This window comes from Cicer arietinum, chromosome 6 (genome assembly GCF_000331145.2).
Source record: "Cicer arietinum cultivar CDC Frontier isolate Library 1 chromosome 6, Cicar.CDCFrontier_v2.0, whole genome shotgun sequence".
NCBI classification, from domain to species: Eukaryota; Viridiplantae; Streptophyta; class Magnoliopsida; order Fabales; family Fabaceae; genus Cicer; species Cicer arietinum.
The window spans coordinates 40,229,219-40,245,509 of NC_021165.2; the positions used below are offsets into that span (position 1 = coordinate 40,229,219).

The 16,291-nt window shown below is 28.0% G+C and overlaps 1 protein-coding gene and 2 pseudogenes across 2 annotated transcripts; all 3 read right to left on the reverse strand.

Moving 5' to 3' along the window:
- Nucleotides 1-201: 201 nt before the first annotated feature.
- On the reverse strand, nt 202-6,173 carry LOC101510950 (probable pectinesterase/pectinesterase inhibitor 36). 2 transcript variants are annotated; one of them, XM_004506928.4, is made up of 3 exons: nt 5,689-6,173; nt 1,684-2,016; nt 202-1,098 (listed from the first exon to the last, which is right to left on the reverse strand). In XM_004506928.4, exons 1-3 carry the CDS (start codon nt 6,131-6,133, stop codon nt 407-409), a joined length of 1,470 nt encoding a protein of 489 aa, XP_004506985.1. In that variant the 5' UTR covers nt 6,134-6,173; the 3' UTR covers nt 202-406. The 2 variants fall into 2 exon arrangements, with proteins under 2 accessions (XP_004506985.1, XP_012573085.1); XM_012717631.3 differs by having other exon boundaries at nt 5,683-6,173.
- Nucleotides 6,174-8,035: 1,862 nt separating this feature from the next.
- On the reverse strand, nt 8,036-9,919 carry LOC140918636 (uncharacterized; annotated as a pseudogene).
- Nucleotides 9,920-9,970: 51 nt separating this feature from the next.
- LOC101510625 (uncharacterized) lies at nt 9,971-12,436 on the reverse strand (annotated as a pseudogene).
- Nucleotides 12,437-16,291: the final 3,855 nt, after the last annotated feature.

Consider the following 16,291-nt stretch of genomic DNA (forward strand, 5'->3'; position numbering starts at 1 on the left):
CCTAGAAGAAAAGAACGAGTGTTTATTTAAGGCACTTAATATATATATTTAACACCATAAGCTCAATTATTTAGTTGATTATTCTTCCCACTTTTCTTTGAAGGAGGAACTCCTTCCCACTCGGCCTAAAATTAATATAAAAAATAGGAAATAAATATACAGTAGACATTTATAATTATACTAATATTAATTTACTCAATATATATGAATATTACAGCTTTTAATTGCATATTAAGATTAAGCTTCTTGAATTGAGTCAGAAAAAACAAAATTTAAGCTTTTGGATAACACACTGTGACAGCTGCTAAGGAGCACAGTTAAGATAACATACTATTTTACACAACATTATTAGTACATATATTATGGATATTTTTTTAATTTCATAAAATATAAAGTAATTCCCCATTTAAATTCCAGACCAAAATGGCACCCCTGAAGCTTGAATCCAATGTTCCCCTTGCAAAAATTGACTCACAGTAAAATGTGAAGCTTCATTAGCACTACTTAGCACATGAAAACCAGGCCAATTAACCCTATTTTGTGTAGATGCACCATTTCCTGTGTTCATATACTCACCATAATACAAAGTTGATAATGCAAAATTTCCTTCCCATTCACCCCACCCTTTAGGATGAATCAATCCATCCAAATCAGATTTAAGATACACTGTCCTTGAATATTTCCTCCAAGGCCTTCCTAAAAAAGTCTTAATAGAATCCTTAAACATCGAAAATTCAGATGAAGGCCTAACCCTACAACTTTGGATTGAAATTCCAGTTGGTTTGTTAGGATCATCTCTTCCTTGTGCTGTTATGAAATTAGTTTGTTGGCTCATTGGTTTCCTAACAAAGATGTCACAGTTTTGTAAAACGACTGTTGCGTCGCCGAATATGAAATCGATTGTTCCGTATATGTGACAGTCGCGATAGAATTGGCGATTTGAATGGACATAAAGTGTGTCTTGGTAGGCTTTGAAGCTGCATCTGTAGAATACTGACAAGTCTGAACTTACTTTGAGTGCTACTGCTTGGTGATTTTCGGGGCCTGCTGTGTTCTCAAATGTCATATCTCTTGCCCAAAATCCGTCCCCTGATACATCTGTTTCATATATATGATATACAAATCAAGTTAGCAAATTGAACCTTTTAGGAACAGATTTGATTTCAATCATATATTTATTCAAACTTATGTAACACAAACACTTCATTTTAAAGTCGTATCTCTCATGTCTCATGCCCAGACAATTGTGATACATGTGGTTATAATCAAAGACTTTTGTAATCTCAATTTGTTATTAGTATCGAAGTGTGATTGACAATATTGTATCTAGAGTCTATGTTGATGCTTCGTAAACTTGAACATGCAAATGACTAAATCAATCACCAATTTCGTTCCATAAATTATTGGAATGAAACTGTTTATTCCATAAAACTATCCAAATCACTGCTTCATAAATTTGAACAAATAAATGCCTAAATTACCAATTTAGTTCAATAATTTATAAGCATTGGACTAATCAGTTTTTAATATTCTCATAGAGACTAATCTAATCGAGAATTTTGAAATTTCAAGATCCATTTTAAAATTTCATTAAGTTCAAGGTCTAATTTTATGAGTATCTAAAATTTCAAAATGTAAATTAGTGATTAATAGAAAAATTGATAATCGGTGGAAATGAATTACCAAATGTGGCAGAGTTTAAAGTGGTATAACCATGAGGAACATTTCTGTTTCCAGTGACAATAGTTTTGTCAATGCCATCTCCAACAAACATCACATTGTGCAATTTGTTTCCAATCTCCACTTTCTCATTGTACACTCCTGCTTTTACATATATAATTGCTCTTCCAGGACGGTTGTGACCCATTGAAGAAAGTGCATCCACTGCTTCTTTGATTGTTCTGTAGGTTCCTGATCCATCATGTGCCACTGTGAAGTGTGCATTATTGTTTGCTAGATCCCATGATTCTAATAGACCATCATTTTCTTCTGAAGTTGTAATTCTCTGAGGTGGTGCTGAGAAAAGAACAAATAAGGAAATAACAAGTGATATCAAGGTTCGTGTAAGGTTAGTGTAAATTTATTTTGCTATATCTTATAGAAATTGCTAAATTGTCACCAAACAAAAAGAAATCAATAAATAATAAATCCTGAAGTGTATTATAGAAAACAAAAAAATAATTTCATAAAAATTAGAAAGTATAATTGGTTTTATTTTCTTATTTAAAAATAGTTTTAAAATGATAACTATGAAGAAATGAAGTTGTCTACAATCAATTAAAATTGTCCGGTGTACTTTACTAACATTTTTTTAAGACTTAAATATATATTTGATTTTTGCAAATATGTGTTTTTAAGTTTTAGTCTTTCTAAAAATATTTTGTTTAATTTTTGTCTTTGAAAATATTTTGTTTTGTTTTTTGTTTTTGTGTATGTACTAAAATAAAAGATCAATGACCAAAAACAAATAAAAAATTATTTGCAAAGACTAAAATCACACAAAAAAACTTATCAGAATTAAAATAAAAAACATAATTACATGAATTAATTATATATATATATATATATATATATATATATATATATATTTATGTTTTAAAATTTCAAATTTGATATAGTACAATGATTAATTTTAATTGGTTTAAAATTCAAACTTTTTTTTTGGTTGTAACTGAAGTAAGTATTTATTTAGGTGAATATTCACATCCGAATTCCATCTAAAGTATATGCGGTAATTAGTAACTAATATTTATAAGTATGCATTTTTATTCATTTACTATAATGAGAAATAGTTAACTTGATCGTTTAAATTATTCACATCAAACAATTAATTCAGAATAAATACATTACAAAAATTGTAAAATCAAAATCAAAATAATTTATATTTAAATTTTTATAGTTAAAGACAATAATGTGACATATGTGTAGTTATAAAATATTAATCAAAATCGATGTAAGTTGATCTCATATTAATATCATCATAATGTAGATTAATTTTTTTATAAAATGTAAATCTTTTATAAATTATTTTGTTCATATTTAATATATATACAATTACAATTATTCATAATATATATCAAAATTTAGAAATTAATTCAACAACCAATTACAATTTTAAAGATAAATTTATCAGTTTACTTTTATTATTTTAGAGATGAATTTATCCGTTTACTTTTACTATATACTTCATTTCTTTCTGACAAAATCACTGTATACTATTTCATAAGTGTTTGTCATCTAATAAGGCAGACGAATAATGAGTTTAAATGCATATTCCAGTCAGCTTTGTTGATTTCTTTTGTTTGTTCCCATACACTAAAGAACAATATTCTGGTTTTCCGTAACAATATTGGCATTCTTAAAAATTCTTTTACTAAAATTAAGCATGTTGTAGCTATCCTTTCCCAAATGTATGTAGAGTCAAGTTCAAACACGTACAAAAGGACAAATCTCAAAAACCACGAAGGACAAGTATAATTTGATAAGCTCGCCTCTACGCCGCACCGCTTATGTGTGTGCAGTCCATTAAAATTTTGTTTTATAATACTTTCTTTAATAAATTAGATAGGTTGAGTTAATAATAATAATAATACATTAGTTATAATATATAAAAAAAATCAAATCATACACGTGTAACAATTGAGCAAGTGGAATACTGCTCAATAATTTTTTGTTGGATGTATATTTTACAAAATTTAATGTTAGATTATAAATTTATAAAGGATCTTTATATTTAAAAAGAATAATAGTTTGAATTTTTATATTTTTTAAAATTAGTTTAATTTCTGTTTAGATTTTTTAAATTTTATTTTTTTAATTTAATTATTTAAGTTAAATCATATTTACAATATTAGTCATTTGCCTTAGTTTAAAGAATCACTAATGCAATTGAAAATATTTTATTATTAAAAATTCTACAAAATATTAGAACAATAAGTCATTCATACTAATCTCTTAGGAAACAAAATTTTTATGAACATAATCAATATTATTAATTTCACTTCACTTGAAAAATTCACTTGAAAAATAGTATGAGTAATATGACTTAAAGACTACTAATGAAAGTAAAATATAATTTTAAGAGATAAATTAAAAAAAAAATAAAAAGTTAAAGAATTTAAGTGAAAACTGAATTAAATTTAAAAATTTAAGTGTTACAACAAATATAAATGATCAAATTGTTACTTTCAAAAATATAAAAAACTTTAAAAAATATTTTTAAAATTTATATTATATATATACCATCTATTTTAATTTTTTAGATCTATTTGAATTTTTTAAGTTGTTTCTGATATAGACTACCAAAAACGTTGAAAGGTCAACCTTTATCGATTTTAAAATAGTGAATTATATAATTAGTAATAATAATTAAGCGAAAAATTATAATATTTTATTAAAATTTACTAAAAATTATAATGGTGTACTTTATGATTTTTATTAAAGATTGTTCATATTAACTGATATTAATCATATATATATATATATATATATATATATATATATATATATATATATATATATATATATATATAATATGGTAAATATTTGATCAAGGTACATAAACAAAATAGTAGTGTACTATGCACAAGCTTAGTTTTTGTTTTCTATTGAATTACTAAATTTTTCATGTAAAATTTATTAATCTAACTATACAAACTAGCTTGTACATGTTACAAGACAAACATCTATGTTATATGTGTGTGAAAAAATAACTTAAAAATTTAGATAACGTTTTTTTATCAGAAGATAATTTAAAATTTTAATATGAAGTATATTAAAACTGTGATATCCTTTTTTTCAAATTTTTGTTGTGAAACATATTTTTATATTTCAACCAACTTTGTTACTTTTTTTTAAATGTACCTAAATATTTTTACAAAAAAAAATGCAATTTTCGTTTATAAGGAAAAATTTCATTAAAAAGAGGAATGGGTACTCTACATAATTTGACGCCATTACATTGTCAAATAAACATTTAAAAAACAACAAATTGGATTTGACAATCAATCGTAATATTAACATTCTCCCCTTCGACCTTTCCTCCAAACAAACCAACACACTAAGTGCTACGCTTAATATGGCCGACTAATACATCGCACTCGACTTCCAAATCCTAAAAATTATGCGATTATGACACACAGAATGCACCTAAATATTGTGTTTATAAAAACATGTTTAATTGTGGACTTCGTGGACTACAACATCCTTCTCTCATTTGTATATAGATTTTTTCTATATTTTTAAAAGAAATGCAGTGCTTTAATTTTCTATAATTCAACGTTTTCAAAATGCAAAGTTTTAAAAAAGTGTTACGCTTTACTAGAAGAAATATGTTTTTTTTAAACACACTATGGAGAGTGTCAACTCCTCTCATTTATGTGAGCATTAAATTCACTGGCAGAACGCAGATGATATTAGTTAATGATCAAAGTTTATATATACACCAATTACTATGCATATTTTCTACCAATAAATCAAAAGTTGTTTGAAAAAAAAAAAAACGAGTTTTGAGAATGTAAAGAAAGACAAGGCACCCTCTCTTTTACGGACAAATTAAAAAAACTTCATTAAAAGTATAGGAAAGGTAAAAGAGAACAATAAATGCTATATAGTTTTGGACCACAATAAATAAAATAAATAAACAAAGTCTACCATATATAAGTCAAAATAACATACTATTACCTTTACCTTTGACTTTGTTTTTCGAATACAAAACAAGTGCTTGGCCAAGCAACCTTGACATGTTTCTACCCAAAAAAAATTGGTGACCCTGGAAATACCCCTTTTCCTTCAATCCATCCAAACAAGTCCTATGATTTGTCATCACCGCACTTACCCATGTAAGAGCATCATCATTAGTGTAACTACTATTTTTAGACACCATGTGAGAGAGCCTAAACTCACTCTCTTCATAGAGTTTAGCACAATCTCTTAGAGCCAAAACACTTGATATATTTGATGAGATGCTCATGCTTTCTAAGCCATGCAATCTCATGGAGTTATCAACCCAACTCATGGCTTCTGAAACTTGTGTTTGGGCCATTTGGAGTACCTCCATTTCTTGGAGGCAAAAGGTGGTGGTTGTAGTTACCAAAGAAAGTAAGAGCAACAAAGCGGTTGCATAAGTGGCCATTTTTTGGCTATAGAGAAGTGTGATGAATGAAAACTTAGTTGCATGGCTTGGTGTTGTGTGTAGCTTGATTTATAGCCAACGGTGGGAGCACAATCATGGATTGCTAGCCATGTGTCACTAAGACTTGTAACCTAACTAAGGTGACATTTGTAGTATCTTGGTACCTTGCAATTTCTTCAAATTAAAAGTAAATAAAATTTAAAAATAACAGTTATTTTTAAAATTAAATATTTTTTTAATCTCTATAAAATTATTATGCATGTAGTTTTAATCTCTACTAAAATCTCAATTTATATTTTTGAATCATATTATTAACACACACGTTTATAACATTATAAAAAATTTATCTATAAAAAATAAAGTCAAAACTTGATTGTTGGTCTAATATTTTTGTTACTATTAACTTGAGAATTTTAAATTTAAAAAATTTATATTTAATTTCTCTAAATTTTTTGGATGAACTTTTTATAATATTCTAAAATACTTGTAAAAATTTGTTCAAATATTTAAAAGTTTAAGAAAAATTAAACATATTTCATTTTAGCAGATGTTGAAACTATTTGCTGGATAATTTTGTAGGGATTAAAAATTATATTTTTATTTTATAGAGACTAAAATTGAAAAGATGAAATTTTATAGAGACTAAAAACATATTTAACTCTTATTTTATAAAAAAAAGTATTGTTTTATTAAAATGATGGAGTTCTTTGTATAAGGAATATATGTAATATCAAAATAATTAAATTTTAGATCAGTAAAATTTAATTTAAAAAAAAAGTTATTAAGGAGAGTTGCTCTCGTCAAATTTACTCTTTAACTAGTATAATATCCGTGCTATCGCACGGGTGGCACATCGTTTATATATTTTTATTTAATTAATTATTTTTTATAATAAATGAAATAAAATAAATGAAGTTAATTATAAGTTGTACTTAAACTTATTAATATTACAACAAAATAATTTATGACGTGGTTGTGGTTGTGAGAGTTATAATTTCATGAAAATTCATTAGTGATAGTATTGTGGTTGCTTTGGAGTATACCAAATAATTTTGATTTGTAGAAAACAAATTTTCAAGACAAAGGGTATCCAAGTTACAATGAAACCATCATAATAATAAAATTTGAATGGTTTTATTTAAGACATATAATAATAAATCAAAGTTTACTAAAACATGTTTCACATGTAAAGAAATCTACAGTACAAACTTCATACATACATTATCAATCGCAGGTTGGTTATTGATGTTAAATTACTAATGTATCATCAATAACTTCTGTAATGTCGAAAGACAACTTTATTTCTTATCTTTTTTTGCATCAAGGGTCATAATCTAGCACCGAATCCCTATAACATGATTTTCATGTTAATTAATATGATCTTATGATGTAATTTCAATTGTATTTTGATTCTTTAATAAGATAACAGAATGTGAGAAATAGAATTTATAATATACTTTAACTTTTAATGGTTGAACAACATTCTCTTGATAATTGATTCTTTCTATAACATGTTCATTGTAACTTGATGACTCATCTCAGCAAAATAATAATGATTGAAAATTGTCTTCCTATTACAAAAATCCACTCAAAAAATCCAAATTGCTAATTGGATTCCTTATTTAAAAACTAAGCATATTTGTTAAATTAAATTTATGTATACTATGGTAAAGCATTAATGTGGCATATCCATCATAGAATACTCAATAAATTAGTCTAAAGTACAATATTGAATTACAAAATAATTGAGCAAGACATTTTAACTAATTGAAAAGTTGATTAAGTGAGTGATGACCTAAATTTATAGGTTATGTTGATCATTTAAAGGCTTTCAATATAAATAGTTGTATATTTTTTTAAGCCTGCTTATAGAATAATTAACGGAAATAATATACTTACAAATCAAAGAGATTGGAAAACCTCTTTATATATAACATTGTTTGTTGCATATGATGCTTGCTTATATTTGTCATGTATTATGATCTTCAACACATTCTTGCTTTTAACTCTTAAAATAGCTCTATATAACTGACCATGACTAAAAACTGGTATAAGAATGTGTATCCTAACATTATCCAATGATTGTCCTTGTGATTTGTTAATTGTCATACCATAGGAAACAACTATTGGAAATTGTCTCCTAATTAGCTTGAAATGCCAAGGTTATTGAGAATGTGACATAGATATTTGTGGGATATATATCAAGTTCTCAATATTTTTTGCTGAAATTATCTTTGCTTTGAGCACATGATTTGCAAGCCTTGTAACAATAAGTCTTGTTTCATTACACAAACCTTCAAATTGATCAAGATTTCGCAAAAGCGTGATTGGAGTTCCAACTTTTAGTTTTATTTTATAGTTTGGAAGACCTGAGATAGTAAATGTGCTCAAGAATTCAAATGTAAGGATATCAAAAAATTCATTTCCATGACTTTCTGAGCAATCAACATAATTTGAACTTAAATACTCATTTTCTTCTCCTATAATTAATGCAATAAAGCAATGATATAAATTGAATATATACATAATTCAATAACTATGATTATATAAATAAAGGTATAATAATAATAATAATAATAATAATAATAATAATAATAATAATAATAATAATAATAATATCTGGTATTAAGTTCATCACATATTCATTTATTGAATCAACAATCTCTATTGTTGATGTCAAAATTGCTCTACGTTGCAAAAGATCTTTAGTCTTGTAATTTTGGATTAAATTTGGATATGTGCTTTGAGTAATTGCTTCAAGTGGATCATTGAAGTTTGTGATTGTCAACTCTGGTGGTATTTGGATCTTTGCATGACCGTCATTAGGCTCTGAAAGCTTCTCATCTCCTAATTTTAAGATCCATTCTGAAAATTGTTTGAGTTCATCCATATTTTGTCTTTGTATTGCTGGCAATAAATGCATTTTTTAGTGAGTCTTAACACTCGACAATGATCCCAAATATAGGAAGAGTTAATTGTTGCATTAACAATATCTAATCGGCTTTCTCTTGGGATGTCCGGTAAAATTTGCCTAAAATCTCCACCAAATACTACAACCTTGCCTCCAAAAATAGTATTTTTGAACTTAGTTTCACTCATGATATCTTTCAATGTTTTATCATGTGCCTCAAAGCAGAACTTATGAGCCATATGTGCTTCATCCCATATGATTAATTGTGTTGCCTTTAGTAATTATGCATGATCACTACATTTATCTATATTACATGTAAACAACTCTAGGTAGGAACATGGATTTTAAACTTTGAATGTATTGTTCTCCCACCTGGTAGCAATAGTGATGCTGTTCCATTTAAGTCTAATGTCAACACAATTTGCTTTCGTGAACGTAATTTTAAAGCTAATGTTCACCACATAAATGTTTTTCCTATGCCACCGTAGCAGTATAGAAAAAAATACTCTCCCCTTTTGCTTCTCGACAACTTTCATGATTTTAAGGAAGATCACAATTTACTAATCTATTTTTAATCAATATAATTAAAATTAAAAATATTGAATAAAAATTATATTCAAGTTTATTTGAAAAAATTTGTCAACTAACCTGTAAGCGTAGCGTACAAAGTTTGAAATTTCTCAAAATTCTGCTACATTGTAGTTACGTTCTTCATAAATAAGTCTATTCCTCAATTGTATCATTACATATCCTTTTGGATATGGAATTGACTTGTATTCTTTTATGACCTTTCTGTTATTTTGCAAATGTTTCTCAATTTGAACGAGGGTTAAATTTTGAATCTCCTCATCATTTAGCATCAAATCTAATAACATAGAATTTTTCAATGAAGTAGGGTAAAACTAACATAAGATCTATTATTTTAATTAGAAATTGGATATGACATCTTGAAAGCTATCATAAATAACATTAGAAATTGTCTTTATTTCTTCGTAAATTTGTGGGCCTTTCACATGAGTGAGCATCATTCTCAAATAATATAACTCTCCTGTACATGGAAGAACTCATATAAGTCTTTCAACTGTATACCCTTTAGTCTATGGTTTCCAACATCTTTTACTTTTAACATATACAAACTTGGACACAAATTTGTTATATGTTAATTCTCTAGCTTGAGGATATATCTTATTTGCTTCCATCCATGGGGTGAACATGAATTCTGTAACTGATGGTTTTTGCATAACATTATTAATATTTTTCATAATCATGATAATAAATTGATTGTTCACCTTTTAAGTGGAAATATAACCTTTCAACAGCTGATTTTCTTCAATGTATTGGGAAAGCTAAAATTCTCCAACACGCTTCACTGGGTGACACATATCTACAATCTAGATATTGTTTAACCTCATCAATTTCTGATTCTTCGGGAGATGATCTATTTGGCACTATCATTGCATTTATTCTATGACAACCTTTGTTGATGTACTTAAATAAGTACTTGATTGATGTACTCTGATTACATCTTTCCATGTTGATGTGAGCTTGATACTTACGAAGAAAACATTGGTAGTATGGGACAACAAACCAATTATCTAGATGGATGCCATTCTTCTCAACTGTTCATATATTATGACTTCTTCTATACACTAGAAATCCATCTTGATCAGCAATTGTACTATCTTGGTATTTTTGGGAAAGAACTTTGTACATTTTCTATCTTTTGTCCACAGTGCTTTTTGGTTTGATAAACAACATGGCCCGTGTATCATGTATGATTTGACCAAATTGTATAATTCTGGATCACCGACATGGTTTGGAATTTCAGATGAAATTATTTTGTCAATATAATCTGGTACTGAGTATTTTGTTGATGGATGAAGGAAGATCAATATATGGGCATGTGGAAAGCCTCGCTTTTGAAACTCAATGATGTGCATATCTACAAAGGTAAATAATTTCCATTTATCACATGATGAGCATATAAGTTTACAACATATAAAATATTTATAAATATTAAGAAGAATACTTACATGCAAGTATTTTTCCAAGAACTCGTTTCTTTGTGAAATCTTCTAGTAGCTCAGCAAACTTCATTTTAGATACCCTTGCAATTATGTCTGAACGATCATTAGCTTTTAAATGATTTGATGCCAACAATCGTTGGACTTCTGACCAATTAGGATTACATGTAAATGTAATAAAAAGATCAGGAAATCCAACATAGCTACAAATAGCCATACCGTCAAAGTATAAGTTATCCATGTAACGATGGTTACCGACATATGTTGTAGGTAACACAACTCTCTTACCCCTATTTGAACTTTGAGCTTGGTTATTGCTCTGTTTATTTTTCACTTGAGGTTTTGTCCCTCCATCATTGTGAATCCATCAACCAAAAATTGTTGGAGTAATCTTCTTGATCTTATTATTGTGTGTGCTTCATGATCTCTTGACATAATTCTATATGCAAGCCATTCTCGTATTGTAAGGCAATTCTGCTTAACACTTAGTTTTTGGTCTATAATTAGCTTCACCGTAAAGGAATAGCAAATGATATTGATATGCTAGATAACTTGTATGGAACTCGTCAATCCTTTTTAGTTTACCACTTTGTAACTCCATTATAAAATCTCTTTTTGAACCCGTATCCACATCATCAACTATTAGTGCAGCCACTTCAAACACAGTTGGTTGGTTATACAATCTTCCATCAAATGATCTTTCAGAAATCAAGCGTAGTTTCAAATCATGCACTTGATTATCTTGCAATCGTTATCTTGTCATTCTAAATGACTGAGCATGTATATTGTATTGGTAGAGTATGTTACTTAGCTCTTGAATTGTCTCTTGATCAATATTGTTGTTCCTATATATTCATAATTTATAATATCAAATTATTAGTACTTATTCAAATAGTATCGAAAATGTGATAGGACATATGCGATTATTTCTAAGGCATAAGATTTAAAAATATCTGATATATTGATATTTTAAATTAAAAACATTATAAATTAGCATGACATTTCTCTCTCTCTCTCTCTATATATATATATATATATATATATATATATATATATATGTATATATGATGAAATCGTATATATATATTAATGATTGTTTGATAACTTTATGAAATCGCATACTCAATTTTGTGTTTTCTTTGTTGCTATAGAAGTTTACTGAACATAATACAATTGATAAAATGTATATTAAAAAGGCTAACATAATACTTATAGATGATAAGCTTACCTGAATCTTTGGATTCTGTTTTGGATCTCATTTTCAGTATCATAAATTTTTATTTGTACAAACTTGAGTGTTTGACCAGATAGTGGTAATAAATTGTCTATTGTGTGACATGTTTGACATGTTTGACGTTGTATTCTCATATTTGGTGGTCATCGTCTAGTATTAAACCTTGTAGTACCCCAATTTTGTCCAAATAATTAAAAATAAAAAATTAATAATATATTTAATAAATATTTTACAATTATTATAAAATCTTAAAAAATCATTATTTTATAAATATGATCAAATTTTGAATCCATATTTTAAATAGATGTTCTCAACACAAAAAAATAAAAAATAAAATAAAAAATAAATAACATAACATAAACAGAATAAAAAAGAAAATAGTTATCTACTACACCATGTTTCCTTCCATGTTCCGTGCTCCTCTTTCCACAAATTTCATCTTTAATGCTCCTCTTTCCATTTTGTGGATTAATTTGTGTTGTTTGCATGTCTGTTACAAACTGGATTCTTGCTTCATTTATTATTTTATTTTTTATTCTTTTAGCTTAATAAGATCATTATTTGTACCACCTGTGCACTCAATAGAAAATGTATAAGTTCCTTTTTCTTTAATCATCTGACTTTGCTTAAAGATTTATTACAAAATAATACAAAATTAAGAGTTCAAATTTATCTAATGAACATAAAAATTCGCCATTTTACCTATAAATTGAGACAAAAGAATCAATGAAGGGGAGATGATTTTGTATATGGGTCTGATACTAAAATAAAAAAAGAAGAAAGGAACACTCAGAGTAGTAGTAAAAACAAAAAGAAACAAATATAAGAGGTAAGGTATTTTCTTTTCCTCCATTTACATTATAATCTTCTTGTTATTATACAAATGTAAAATTTTGATATAAGATGGTTTATATATGAAAAATAAAAATAAAAACTTTGTGGTTATACAAATGTAGTATTCTGATATGAGATGAGTTATATATGAGAAGAGTAAAAATTTGTTTTTAAACCTTCGACGACACTGTCGCCAGAGCCGACCATACCGTTTTAGTCTCGCTGGACTTGACCTCTTGTTTTCCCTTTTTACGTTTTTTCTTTCTGCTTCTGCATTTTTTTTCTTCTTTGAGTTCCCATATTTCCTCTTCTTCTCATCAGCAGCAGTGGCACCTTTTGAAATTAGGGTTATTGAATTTGTGGTGGTCGCACATTATTACTATTTATATTTTTTTTCTTTTTTTTTCTCTACTTTTGTTTTTTTCATTATCTATTAAAAATAATTTTTTTATTAAAAAAAGTATGTTTTTATGTAGCTTTATATTTCTTTTTAATATATTTTTTTTAAAAAAAAGAGGAAATCCTTTTTCTATATACATATTAATTTTAATTAGTTTCTACCAAATATTTTAAAAAAATAAATATTTTATTAAATATTAATTAAATGTATCATCTTTTAATCAATGAGTTATTAAGATACAAGTTGTATAACTTGATAGTTCTAAAACTCGTTTTTATAAGTAAATTAATTTAAAATTATTATTTTTAAATATGATTAATTAGATGCGACATTTTTTTAATCTTTGATATGTTAAGACACAAGTGGTGCCACTTGGCAATTTTAAAACGAAAAATAATAAAATATTCTTAAAAAGATTAGATTAGATGTGACTTCTTTTTACTCATTGAGTTTTTGAGACACGAGTTGTACAACTTGATAGTCCTAAAACTCGCATTTCAAAATAATTATTTAAATCAATCAACACATCCATATTTTTTAACCAAGAATTACATAGCTTTGATTTCTCCATCGCACTAGGAGATACGTAAGAACAAGATCACACTCTTTTCAAGCACAATAATGAAAACTTTTTTTTCCTCTCTTTTCAAGCACACTTTTATCTAAAAAATGACACTTATAAAAAACAATTCATATTCATATTCATATTTAATAATAAGGAGAAATAAATATATTTAAGTTAATATTAGTTCTGCACAATTAATTATAGGCAACTGTATTTTAACGGATGTTGTAGGGTGTTAATACATTTCCTACGCATAATCGACTCCCGAATTCAAAATTTAGTTTCAAATACCATTTTTTATTTTTTCTATGTTTTAAGGTTTCCCAATATTTTTCCTATTTTAAAATAAATTTTGGTGGCGACTTCCACTTAATTAGAGAAACACTCGAAATTTTAGGTCGCGATAAACCTATTGTCCAACTTTTCTCCCGGAGAAGTGAATGCAAACATGCGTGAACAATAGTTTTTGAAGAAGTGGTGGCGGTGTCTTTAGTAGGGGAAGTTGTACTTTTCTATTGCCACAACACTTGGAAAACTTTGGATTTGCAGAATGAGAACTTTTGTTCATTCGTTCTTGGTACCACATGTTTGCTCCATAATAATTGCATTTAATCATGGTGTAACGCCCCGTTTTTCAAAGCGATGGTGTATTTTTTTTTTCAAAAGAAATTAAACTAAAACAGAGAAATAAACAAGGAAATATCTTTGGATAAATAATTGAGTCATTATAATTTACAAGCAGCGGAAAAGTTTCTCCAAATATAAATCCAAAGCATTTACACAACAACAAATGGTACATGGAACCCATTCAATTAAGATGTCAAACTGACAATATTAGTATAAGTACAATTTTCCAAATTAAAATACTCCAACCCGAAAAGAAGGACGTCTAGTCCCTATACATCAACCTAATCTGATCATCCTACCAAAAACTATACACCCTGAGTGATCTCCACGCGCCCCGTGAGATCCTCCTAACGTAGCTGCAGTCAAGCATTCCCATCCGTAGGGTATGAACCAGTAGGATCGTCCTGGCTCTCATCTGAGGGCAAAACCCAGATTTCCACAATAGTTGTAAAGGGTCACCAACCGAAATTAACAGATAACACATAACATTTAAGTTTTAAATGCACAAAATAACCTTTCAACTAAGCATGCACCTTAAAAGGATTTTCCATCTGCTAAAAGTTCATATAATGCTCGCCAATTAAAAATAATATCAAAATGAAGTTCTCAAATCATCAAGTAATACATAACTGACCAAAGTATTGATAAATCAATTGAATAATCGATTATCTAACTCAAAATAAGGACTTCTGGTGAGCCAATTGATTTGGTCAGTTCTGATGAGTTCCTGCATGACCAAATCGATTTCTAAGTCGATTTTGTCAGTTTTGCTGAGTCCCTGTGTTGCCAAATCGATTTCCAAATCGATTTTGGCAGTTTTGCTGAGTTCCTGCCTCTCTGCCAATCGATTTCCAAATCGATTTCTTAAAAGATTTTGAAAGACATATTTATACAATCGATTGGCAAATCGATTAGGTTAAAATAGTGAACTTCCTGCAACTCATCCAATCGATTGGGAAATCGATTTCCCTGCTTATTCTTCCAAAAATACTTAAACTAATTCAATATCATTCATACACAATTCCACATCTTAACACTTAGCAATGATAACGCAATCGCTACAACATCATGAGTTTCGAAATAGTATTGCAATCAAACATGCTATCACCAAATTCCAAAACATAACACTTAACACAATTCCAATTCAAACCACTCAATCATAAACTTGAATCAAACACGACTCGCGTGCCAAGCACCCTAATGCAATGCGTATATGCCAAAATGCATGGACTCGGAATTCCAAACCTAAACCGTCCTCAAAGGGCCGTAAATCATAATTGTACCACCTATCGCAGGCCAAAGTACCAATTACCAAGGTGCCACCTATCACGGGTTCAACACAATTTACTAAAAAGCGTAAATTATAAACGTACCACCTATCACGGGTCAGTACAGTTTACCGAGGTGCCACCTATCACGGGTTCAACACAATTTACCAAAATGAAATGCATGAGCATGCACAGACTTCATCCACAACAATCGTTAAGCAAATGCAGATATTAAAAGATTCCCCATTTTTAATACTCATTTGACTTAAACGATTTTCACAACAAACCTTAAGCA

Bases quoted from the DNA above. Each gene is read 5' to 3' on its own strand.
- LOC101510950 (XM_012717631.3), bottom strand. From the start codon at position 6,133: ATGGCCACTTATGCAACCGCTTTGTTGCTCTTACTTTCTTTGGTAACT. The intron at 2,017-5,682 runs GTAATAGTATGT...TTCTTTTCTCAG, and splicing joins AAACAAAGTCAAAGGTAAAG to CACCACCTCAGAGAATTACA. The intron at 1,099-1,683 runs GTAATTCATTTC...TATATGAAACAG, and splicing joins TTTAAACTCTGCCACATTTG to ATGTATCAGGGGACGGATTT.